This window comes from Rhinopithecus roxellana, chromosome 14, assembly GCF_007565055.1.
Source record: "Rhinopithecus roxellana isolate Shanxi Qingling chromosome 14, ASM756505v1, whole genome shotgun sequence".
Lineage (NCBI taxonomy): Eukaryota > Metazoa > Chordata > Mammalia > Primates > Cercopithecidae > Rhinopithecus > Rhinopithecus roxellana.
In genome coordinates this window covers 118948198-118960595 of record NC_044562.1, presented here as the reverse complement: position 1 = coordinate 118960595, position 12398 = coordinate 118948198, and the positions used below count along the sequence as shown (strand labels likewise).

Genomic DNA, 12398 nt, shown 5'->3' with positions numbered 1-12398 from the left:
GATGGTGAAGTCTGGGCTTTTATTTTACCCATCACCCAAGTAGTGTACATTGCACCCAGCAGTGATTTCTGAGTCTGATTAATTCAGGTTTTTTTTTTTAAAAGAACCAGAAGCTCCAACATACCTGGTAATTCATGATGGCACGTAAACACATGATACAGACATGTACATCATCTTTCTTACTCACTAATCTTGAATTTTTCAGAGTTCTTCTGCTTGGCAAGGTATTATATCTACAAACAAAAAGAGAAACTTCTATAAAACAATAGGTTACTTTCTTAGCATAGGCACATGCACTTAACAGACACTACTCTTTACCAGTACCAAAACAAGGATTGTAGGTTAAAACCACCACCAAATGGCAACAGTAAGATTGATTTCAACCTCTAAAATACAGCTTTATAATGTGTCACTTTGCCATAAGCCCATCTTGGGTATGCTTGTTAACACACTTTTTGGAGGTCTCAGAGACTAGTACAACTTTAAAAAATAACCACACAGCCACTGTGACCCAAGCATATATCATCTTCTTAATCTACATCTGAAGTTCTTCCCCTTCCTCTATCGTTCTTATTTTAACCTCAGTCTTATATTTCTTTAATGGAATCACTTGTTAAGTACATGACTGTTTATTAGAAAGAGTTTTCATTTTTAGTTGATAGCAACAGCTTCCAGTGTAAAACAAAGTAATCTAAGATTAAGTTTTAAAAAGAAAGAGTAATTTCAATGGAATCAACTGCCTTTTGTAATTTAACAATTAATATAATTTAATTGTTACAAACAAACAATATAATTTAATATTCATATGCAGCAATGATAGAGAAGATACACTGACTAACGAAAACCAGTCTCTATGGAAAATGGGAGAGGTTATTCTCTACAGTGCCATATTTCTGCATTGCTTCGAAATATTAATGCATTTTCATTATTCCAGCAAGTAGACCAACCTTACACATTTGTTTGTTTGTTTGTTTGTTTGTTTGTTTGTTTGTTTGTTTGTTTTGGAGACAGAGTCTCGCTCTGTCACCAGGCTGGCGTGCAGTGGCACAATCTCAGCTCACTGCACCCTCCACCTCCAGAGTTCAAGTGATTCTCCTGCCTCAGCCTCTGTAGTCCCTGTAGCTGGGACTACAGATGAGCGCCACCATGCCCCACTAATTTTTGTATTTTTACTAGAGACGGGGTTTCACCATGTTGGCCAGGATGTTCTTGATCTCTTGATCTCGTGACCCACCCACCTTGGCCTCCCTAAGTGCTGGGGTTACAGGCACGAGCCACCGCGCCCAGCCTTATTTGTGTTTCTTAAGAGGTGTAATGTAGCACATTCTTTCTTTTTATTTATTGATCCAGTTATTGATCTATATTGCAACAGTCTCTTTCTAAGAAGCCAAAATGTCCCTGTCATTATTTTCTGGAGTGTAGAAAGCAACAAAATTAATTAGAATAATATTCTGCTTCCCAAACATTAACACAAAGGGCTTCTATTTGTTGCAGTAGATAGCTAATCTCAAATATATTTTTCTGGATCAACATTTAAAATATATTTAATATGACATATCACATACATACTTATTAACATTTAAGGACTTTAGAAAATACACAATATATAAATGTCAATAAAAACAATGAGAAACTTGTTTATTAGTTATATTCTATGCTCAAAAACAATAGAGCTAAACTTTTTTCTAAAATGTATGGTATTTGGTTTAAAAATTATTTTCTCCAACTGTTTGTTTATATAAAAACAGTAGTAATAAAAAGTAGTATCTGAACTTGTATGTCTAAAATAATAACATTATAAATTTAAAAACCACCATCATGGCCAATAACAGTAACAACAAAATCATAGCACTGACAGCTGAAGAGCTATGGTATCATTTACTCCAATCCTTTCTTGATACAGTTAAGAAAACGGAAGCCCAGAGACATTACATCTACATGGCAAATAAGAGATGAGATGAGACCAGGCAAAACCACAAGTCTCCTCACTGCGATTTAGGACAGTCACTTTCTACCAGTTGCTCATCATCAACCTGACTCATCAACAATCTGCTGGGTGATCATGCGAAAAGCTACCGCCTACAGCTGTCTGTGCTGGCTAGTTCCTTATCAAATGTTCACATCCTGTCATCCTGGCAGTGTTTCCTGCTTCAGTCCTAGATAGGTGTCATTTCTCACCCTGAATAATTATTTCACCACAGAGAATTAAGTCTTAGTTTGTCAAAAACAGCAGCATATAGGCATCTCTTATAGAATACAGTGGCCAATACTTTGGTAAGCAAGTTTCTCTTTTTAAATCTTTATTCTATATATCACACTTATTAGGAAAGTGAGGATATTTTTTGACTTAACAGGAAATTTGGCTCTATATTTTTGAAACATTTTAAAAAGGATTTCCTCTCATTAAATAAGTGCACCCTGAGAAATGTCATAATTCTTTTCCTCTGAAAATATCCTTTCAAAGGACTCAACTTAGGATGATCTTAAACATAGAAGACTAGATTTTAGGGACTATGCCATGGGTTAGCATGTACATTAATCAATTCTTCATCACACACATTTTATGGAATCTGACTAACTGGATATTTGGTTTCTTTGCTTTAATTACCATGTGAGTAAATGACTACTTAAAAAAAAAAAAAACAGGTTTTGAATTCAGCTCCAATGCATGATGTTGATACCATGTATTTTTTGGAGACAAGGGTCTCACTTTGTCACCCAGACTGAAGTGCAGTAGCATGATCACAGCTCCCTGCAGCCTCAAATTCCTAGGTTCAAGAGACAATGCCCAGCTAATTTTAAAAAAAAAAATTTTTTTTTTGTAGAGACAGGGTCTTGCTCTGTTGTCCAGGTGGGTATCGAATTCCTGGCTTCCCAAAGTGCTGAGATTACAAGCATGAGTCACTGCGTCTGGCAGAAGCTCACACTATCTAATAACCACTTCCCTGAGATGGCTTTACTGACCCTAAAACAGCAACAGAATTAGGACTTACAAGTTATTGACCACTTTACCACAACAAGAACACCTAGACAAGGTAAGCAATCTAGAGGAAATGGCCTCTGGTTCTCGCCACCAGCCACAGGAAATCAAACCAAATATCTCTTTTAAGCCCCAAAGTTGTCTTTAGTAAGTACCTATTGTTTATGCTAAACATTACTGAGATGGTCTAGGTTTAGGTCTGCCTTAAGAGAGAGGGCTAACTAGATAAGGGGATCATCACGTTCTTCCTCAATCACCCTGTAGGATGTCTCCTAGAAGACCTTTTTAGATGGAGAGCTGGTCCTGATCTACCCGATAAAGCAAATTTGCAGATTTCTGTGATGAAGTCAAATCCCCCCACAATACACAGGACTGAAGAACCAAATATCATTAGAAAAATTCCGTTTTGAAAATCTTACTATCTGGTGTTGTAAATGTCTACCTAGATGTCAATAAGGCTGAATTCGGTGATGAACAGTTTCCACAGGAAAAAAGATGAGGCTAACTGATTAGTGCCCCAAAACTCTACTAAATATATGAGTCACACTGATTCACTTAAGTAAGGTTTAAAAAAAAAAACACAGAAGTAGTCCGTTACCAAATAACATTCAAACTGCTCAAATGAAACTAGTTACAACTATATAATAATGTATGTACATGATGCTGTTGCATAATCATCTTAACACAAATAAATCAATTCAAAATACTATCTTTGAAAGAGAGGATAAGGCAGCCTGCATCCGGTACTTTGCCACAGCCCTCTAGGCTAAACTTTCTTCGTTTTCCAAACACTGATCACCCTAGTTTACCTATTTGAATAAACTTTCTACAAAGGCCTGAGCTTTGCAGGGATTAAGCCAGTGACTCAGTAGGAGGCATAAGTACCTCCGTGGTAAACTAACACCCTTGGCATGTGTTCTGTCACAGAAGTACATAAAGTGAAACCAGTTACTATAGTATTTTCTTCCTGAAGCTATTATGAAACTTCACACAATTTGAGCAGAGCCAAATTGGAGAGTGTCCCTCCAATTCACTGTGTACTCTTCAGAAGCTCCAGTGAGAGGCAGCATCAGTTTCTCCATGGACTCCCATGGATAATTGGGGCACATGAGCTTTATTTAGTCCTGTCCCATGTAATACATCTTGCATGATCCCAGACTCTGTCAACAGCTAATGGTGCATGTTCCCTAAACCGAAATTTGACATCAGTTTCAGCAGCAATGTACTCCCCTGGGCCCTTCTCTCCACCAGTAGTTCTCAAATCTCAGAGGAGGGAGAGGCAGGAGAGAAGGAAGAAGAGGAGGAGGGAGAGGTGCTTTGAAGATACTCCAACTCCATCCTGCCCCTGCCAGAGGCTGCCAGGCTGCTGGTTTTCACTGTGATTGCAGCTACTGGTTTTCAAGGCTACTGTGGAACTGGAGAGGGAGGGATGGGAATAAGAACAAGTTAAAATGCCACAAACCTTCCTGCTCTGAGAATCAGTCCCTTTTCTTGAATAGATGCTCCCTGGGTTACTGCAAGACTTTAATTTCTAAAGTTCTGAAAAAGTTTATTCCAGTAATTTTGCCAGTTCTCTTATCACTTTTATGGATGAGAACATTTTCAGAGGGCCTTAATTCAACTATTTCACCAGCCTTCCATAACAGACATTTAGAGACTATATCCTGTCCAACCTGTTCATTCTGAAGCGTAACTTTCAAGTTGATGGGAACCGGTCTAAGAAGGTGCTGGAACAATCAGGTCTCTCTGGTGACTTGGGGGAGGTTCCCTGAGATGTGAGGATTGGAAAGGACTCCCTCAGATTCCAAAGAGAAAAACAGGAAATGAAATATGGAGAAGTTGTGACCCACTTCCTGGACCACTGAGGCTGATTATCTAAATGCCATCCCGATAGCCTTTCTTCTCCCAGGCTGGCAAGCAGAGCCTTTGGGGCCCTGGATGTCTGTACACAAAAGAAGGTCTTCCCAGAGGCAGAAAATAGCTGAGTCTAATTTTTGGAGCTCCTGCCATTTGTAGAAAAATACAATGGGGAAGGGATATCTAGGGCTGATTTTGTAGGGAAACTAACAGCGCCAAATTTCCCAGGCCCTCTTCTACATCAACTTACAGAGCTGCCTGCTAATTTTCCACAGAACTAAAACTCTAAATGTTACCCTAGCATTCAAAGATGAGATTCTGTCTTGGAAGAGTTGCCAGTTAGAATTCACAAAGCTCTGTGAATGCAGAAAGAAGCAGATTATAGATTACAAAACTGACTTAAGATCATAACCAAACAAATTACTCCAAACCCTTGTATTAGTGTTATGCATATCTCAGCAGGTACCAATAGTTATACGTACATAAAATATTAATAAAAGAAAAAGTTGTAAGTCAATGCTAGTATGAGTGGTAGACATTAAAAAACTAAGCAATTTTACAAAAATATTTTTTTTTTTTTTGAGACAGAGTCTCACTCTGTTGCCCAAGCTGGAGCGCAATGACGTGATCTTGGCTCACTGAAACCTCTGTCTCCTGGGTTCAACCAATTCTCCTGCCTCAGCCTTCCAAGTAGCTGAGATTACAGGCATGTGCCACCACGCCCAGCTAATTTTTTTGTAGTTTTAGTAGAGATGGGATTTCACCATGTTGGCCAGGCTGGTCTTGAACTCCTGGCCCCAAGTGAGCTGCCTGCCTTGGCCTCCCAAAGTGCTGGGATTACAGATGTGAGCCACCACACCCAGCCGCAAGTATCTTTTTCTTTTTTTTTTTTTTTTTTTTTTTTGAGACAGGGTCTCACTTTGTCACCTAGGCTGAAGTGCAGTGGCATGATCTCGGCACATTGCAGCCTGGACCTCCCATGTTCAAGTGATTCTCCTGCCTCAGGCCCCCAAGAAGCTAAGACCACAGGCAGAGCCACCACGTCCGGCTAAGCACATGTTTTTTAAGAAACCTACAAAGAACATTTCCTATTTAGTACTAAGGTGACAACTGCACCCAGCCACCTACTTAATGCTCAACAATGAATCTATCAAGGAACACAAATGAAACACTTCAACCTGCACAGCACCAGCAGCAGGCGCTATAGGGAAAGAAGCTATTTTTGTTAGTGAGCTCCAACCACCAAGTGAAACCTGAATTTTTGACAGAAGGGCAAAAAGAAAGCAAGGCCAGCAAAGAAAATCCAGAGAAGCAGCTCTCATGGATCTGCCGAACCACAGATCAGGAATTTCTCTTGCCAGATACCTGTTCATGGCTGAATTATATATAAAGCTAGTTAGTGTTCTGGTTAAAGTCATGTTTTGCTGACCTTAAACCATTACTCATCACAAAAGAGTCAAAAAAAAAAAAAAAAGGAACGGGGGAGAGCTACAAAATTTTGAGCTAGTCCTTCATGTTTAAAAATATGAAGTAGTACATTCTTAAAAATAATAACAATGGGTGGTAAACGTAAGTACTAAGTGGTGTGTCTATGAAAATTCTTGGAGTGGAGGAGAAAGACCTCTACTCATAAGCTAAAAAGCTAGAAGAAATCAAACACTGGATTTACTCAGAGATTTATATCTGTAATGATATGGTTTGGCTGTGTCTATACCCAAATCACACTCTGAATCGTAGTTCCTGTAACCCCCATGTGTCATGGGAGGGACCCAGTAGGAGGTAATTGAATTCTGGGGGTAGTTACCTCCATGCTGTTCTCATGATACTGAGTTCTCATGAGATCTGATGGTTTCATAAGAGGCATTTCTCCCTTTGCTCAGTACTTCTTGTTGTCGCCATGTGAAGGACATGTTTGCTTCCCCTTCCACTAGGATTGTAAGTTTCCTGAGGCCTCCAGAGCCATGCTGAGATGTGAGTCAATTAAACCTCTTTCCTTTATAAATTACCTGTCTCGGGTATGTCCTTATGGCAGCGTGAGAACAGGCTAATACAAGTAAAGTATCAAGCACTTAGAAAACACCAAAATGGGCCAGATGCCATGGTTCTCGCCTATAATCCCAGCACTTTGGGAGGCCAAGAGTTCAAGACCACCCTGGCCAACATGGTGAAACCCCACTCTACTAAAAATACAAAAATTAGCTGGGTGTGGTAGTGAGCGCTTATAATCCTAGCTACTTCGGAGGGTGAGGCAAGAGAATTGCTTGAACCTGGGAGGCGGAGGTTGCAGTGAGCCGAGATCACGCCACTACATCCCAGCCTGGGTGACACAGTGAGACTCCATCTCAAAAAAAAAAGAAACCCCCACCAAAATGGAAGCCGTTGCTCACCCAGTAATATCCTGAAGTAATTGTGATCGCCCATCTATTGTCTCAACAATATATACATATTTCTAGACATTTAGACTTATTCTAGTATGTGAGTTGTGTACCTGTCTGTCTTTCTCCCTGAGCTTCAATAACCAGACTGCATAATACCGCAGAACCCCGAAAGAATGTTTCCTGAATTGAACTAATCAGGCTTTCCGGGAGTCTAGCAAGAAGGTTTTCCACAAGCCTTCTATGGAGCTTCCATGCCAACATTTGTAAGATTCATAATATCTAAGCCCTAATGGGAACACGTAAAAGAAAAGGTATATTTTCTCTGTTACAAAAAGCATTTTTGTAAGCAAAATGCAGTCTGTCACACTATTCAGATCTCAAACTAATATCTACCTATAAATAAAGAATAGTATAGAACTCCCTTGGAAGCTGATGTAAGGGTTCAACCCACTGAAATGCAACACCAATGAGGTATGTTACAGAATTTGGCAGAACTGTACCAGTCTTTTATGGTTCCAAGATCTGGGCTAATAGAACTTTAACCAAGAGTTGGGGTTTTAGGTTTCCTCTTTCTTACCCTTCAGACATGACATCACTTGGGCATATTTTTTCTATCAATTAAACTCATAAAATATATGATGCTAAAAAAAGGAGCCAGGCATTTTTCTGACTGTCTCTACAGCCAAAAGAAATAGAGCTGAAACAGTCGAATCCAGATAATTCAAAGGACAGGAAGACAGATCAAGAAGAGACAGAGTGAAAGAAAGAAAAAAGTAAACAAAAATCCTCGTGAACTTTTTTGTTTTTTTGAGACGGAGTCTCACTCTGTCGCCCAGGCTGGAGTGCAGTGGCGTGATCTCGGCTCACTGCAAGCTCTGCCCCCTGGGTTCACGCCATTCTCCTGTCTCAGCCTCCCGAGTAGCTGGGACTACAGGCGCCCGCCACCTCGCCCGGCTAATATTTTGTATTTTTAGTAGAGACAGGGTTTCACTGTGTTAGCTAGGATGGTCTCAATCTCCTGACCTTGTGATCCGCCCACCTCGGCCTCCCAAAGTGCTGGGATTACAGGCGTGAGCCACAGCGCCCGGCCCCTCATGAACTTTTAAATCAGGCACTGAAATGCTGTCTATATGTCCCATTAGAGGACCAGATAAGAGCTAGCTCAGAGCTTCTAATCAAAGGTTTCAGTGCATACTTTTTGAATGGAGCAAATGAAAGGGGAGGCTGGTGACCCATCATGTGAATGGAGAGTCATAATTAGCCTGCTTTTTCTGATTTTTCATTATATTATATTTGTCAAAGGCATTTGCTACTGGGGGGGCTAATTAATCAGGACATAGCCCCATGTAAAATGTGTCCAAGGAAACCATCTCACTCCTGTGACCTTTAAATGGATATATTTCTATGTTCTTCCCATATTATTCCCTTTTCCAAAACCTACAAAATCACTGCCAATGAGCTGCAGTGATGATTTCAGACTAACCTTCAGAATAGTACAGAAACTGGCTCTAACGACTTGCAGCCAGGCTCATCTCTTCATTGTCTCCTAAAGGAAGCATGCAGTCTTACCACTGAACCTTGCTCAGACCACTCTCCTGACTTCTCCCTTTTCCCAGCCACTCCTCCAGGTCTTACTCATTGTTGTTTTACATCCACACCAAGTCTCATGAATCACTCCCTAGGTTCTGCTGTTTACTCTCACCTCCACATTTCCATATTGTTAGAGTTCGTTATACTCACACGACATTTCACATATATGCTCATGTACACAAGCATGTGTACACACAAACATATGTATACTTAAGTCCCTTGTCAGCCACAAATCATATACAAATATATTATTTAATATATCTTTCTGTCTCCTCAACCCTTGGCAAGGCACCCTTTACATACTAAGTCCATAATCAATCTTGCCCGTGAAGGCACTGGACCACAGCTATAAGAATTTGCTGAGGCCTCTCCAGTGTTTCCTCCAATCCTTGATGAACCACTTCAATTCAAATCCTGCCTCCTTCACTTACTGTTCCACCCTAGGCAAGTTGTTTAACTACCACTTCAGGCCCCAGTTTCCTCACAGTGGTAGTAACGGCAGCAGTCTCACAGAGGCAGTACATTGTGATCAGCAAATCCCCTGAGGCCCTTAGTACAGTGGCTGCCACACAGCGGACATTTAAGGAAAGCCTTTCTCACCAATAAAAATTACATCAATGCTATCTATATCTTTGTACTACTGAAAAATACTTGTAAGAATTACTTCTATGAAAACCATCGCCAGGAATGGGATTGCAGTGTTAAAAATACATAAACAAGGACCTACATTTGAATTCTTCATCTCTTCACGTAAATCCACTAAGTACACTAGTGGCAAATATAAGGGCTATTCACGAAATGCCATTCCATTAAAGTAGTTATCTTGCCTAGGCATGGTGGCTCACGCCTGTAATCCCAGCACTTTGAGAAGCTGAGCAGGAGGACTGTTTGAGACCAGGAGTTTGAGAGAGGCCTGGGCAACATAGTGAGACCATATCTCCACAGAAAAAATTAAAAATTAGCCAGGCATGGTGGCACACACCTGTAGGCCCAGCTACTTGGGTTGCTGAAGGGGGAGGATTAATGAAACCAGGAGGTTGAGGCTGTAGTGAGCTATGATTGTGCCACTACACTTCAGTCTGGGCAACAGAACAAGATCCTGTCTCAAGAAATCATCATCATCGTCATCATCATAAGAAAAACAATTCTTGCTCTTAAGAAAAACAAACTCTTGCTCTGGAGGAGTGTAGAAGAAATATTAATGGTAGTTAGTGTATTAAAGGCAATGTGGATCTTGGTGTTGTTTTTAAAGAAAAGATATTTGAAAATAAACCATTGCAATGGGAATATGTAAACTATGGGCATATTCAGGAAAGTAAAAGAAGACAAAAAATTTTTAAGGAAAAAATGAGCAGGATTATATAATTGTTTTGAAATTATCATCCTTGGTTACAAGGATCAATAGCAACGGTGAATCTTGGTTTCTGTCTCATGACTCTCTCTCTCCACTGGACAGCTCTCCACCTCCATCATAAAGCACCTGTTCCTGAAAGGACAGGTTCTTCCCTCTTTCCCTAGCACACCTTATCTTTATATAGGGCTGTGCTCAACTCGTGTTCTTTCACTTCTCCTCCACCTGGAGCAACCTTTCCTTACCCCGAGGACCAACTCTGGACATTGCCTAAAGTCCAGTTTAAATTTGTCCCTTCCTCCAAACCCTGAGTTAGCACTCCACCTCTTTCTTTGAAAACTCATTTACTTACTATGTCATTTCTTACTCGAGTTAATGGCATTAATTTGGACCTTCTTAAAACTCAGAAAGTATTTTCTCTTGCATCTGAAATAACACAGACTTTGTCCTCACAGATCTGATGTGCACATATGTCCCTAAACAGCATTGTTAAATTTAGTAAGCTTTGTAGCCACGCTGACAGAAACGTGTCTTAACTGAAGGCACACCACATTCTAATTTTAGGAGACAATATAAACCAGGTCTCTACTGCATCAATAACAATAGTTTTCCTCTAGCCTGACAAATACACGGTAATACAGAATCCATAGCTGATATGACTCAGGGGGTATGTTATGACATAAAATGTTTAACAATCAATTTTGAATAATTAAAAAGTAAAGTATGACTACAAGGAGGAAAAGGTATGTCAACATTAGAATTTGGTAAACAAAAAAACAAAAAAAAAAACACTTGTATTTTAGAACTCTGTTTTTTTTTTTTTTCTTGAGATTGAGTCTTGCTCTGTCGCCCAGGCTGGAGTGCAGTGGCATGATCTCAGCTCACTCAACCTCTGCCTCCCAGGTTCAAGCGATTCTCATGCCTCAGCCTCTCAAGTAGCTGGGATTACTGGTGTGCACCACCCCACCCAGCTAGTTTTTGTTGTTGTTGTTTGTATTTTTAGTAGAGACAGAGTTTCACCATGTTGGCCAGGCTGGTCTCGAACTTCTGACCTCAAGTGATCCTCCCACCTTGGCCTCCCAAAGTGCTGGGATTACAGGTGTGAACCACTGTGCCCAGCTGAACACAGTGTTTTTCATTTTTTCTTTAATCATGCCCATTTACAACGTGTTTTAAATTTCCTGAAATCTCATTTTTTTCTTCCAAGATTAACCAATCCTTTTGCCAAGTGGTATCAGATAAGATTACTATATCTGTCTTATTATCGGGAGATTAAAAAGAAGGAACTAAAATCTGCATTTGGGTACAGAAGACATATACTAATTAAACAAAGCTACCAGAATAAATCATCTTCATAGAGCATGAATTTATATATTTTTTCTTTTTCAAAAAAAAAAAACCAACCTGTGCTATTAAAATGCAAGATACTGTAAAGGTTCAAATTCTAAAAATGAGGAATCGTAATATGATAACAGAGTGTATCAAAGTTTAAAAGGCAGCAGGCTTTATTCTATAACGGCATGTCGGCACAAAGCCACAAGGTTATCACATTATACCATGGAGAGCAGTCGGAACGCCCTGTCACCATGCCCTGGGAGCTCGCTTGGATGTCGTTTTCACCCGTGACTTACGAGATTTTCCGGTTTGAAGCCTCATCATCAGTGTGTAAATTGAAGCTGCTCCAGAGGCAAGAGGGGAGAAGCAGCTCTAATGGCAATGGAACTGAAAATACTCAGGCAGAGAAACCAATCTGGTGGTGGCATGAGAGATTAATGAAACCAGAGGAGGAGGAGACAGCAGGACGAGAAAGGACAAAGTAGAAGAGAAGAAAATCAGAAATGAGGTGGTAGAAAGAAAAGGGAGGATGATAAAAAGAAAGCCAAAAGTGAAGGCAGTGTGTGCAGAAGAGAAAGAAGGGGGAGAGAAGGAGGAAGAGGAAAAAATGTAAACAATCTTTGGGTACATGAAAAGCAACATGTACCACATGCCTGTACTTTTGATTGTTGTTTTTATGTCACAGATGCTATATCCAATGACCAAATACAGAATTAGAATCCAGACATAAATCCACGAACCACAAGAGCTAGAAAACTATTGATATACATTGTTCAAAAAACAAAACAAAAATCTAAGCTTCAAGTCCTTAAGTGGCATGAAAGTTACTGCCTTGTTGGCTTTCTTGAGCTACTAGAAACCATACAGCAGAATCAAAGGAAATTTCAATGTTCTATTCTTGAGCTTG

General features: G+C 40.0%; 1 protein-coding gene across 5 annotated transcripts in view; it reads right to left on the bottom strand.

Moving 5' to 3' along the window:
• Positions 1–12398, bottom strand: part of FMNL2 (formin like 2) — a 317675-nt gene that overhangs the window by 73291 nt on the left and 231986 nt on the right. For all 5 annotated transcript variants that reach the window (XM_010372898.2, XM_030916860.1, XM_010372899.2 and 2 more), the window contains exon 7: positions 125–233. In XM_010372898.2, coding sequence (XP_010371200.2) covers positions 125–233 — 109 coding nt within the window. The remainder of the gene's footprint in view (positions 1–124; positions 234–12398) is intronic.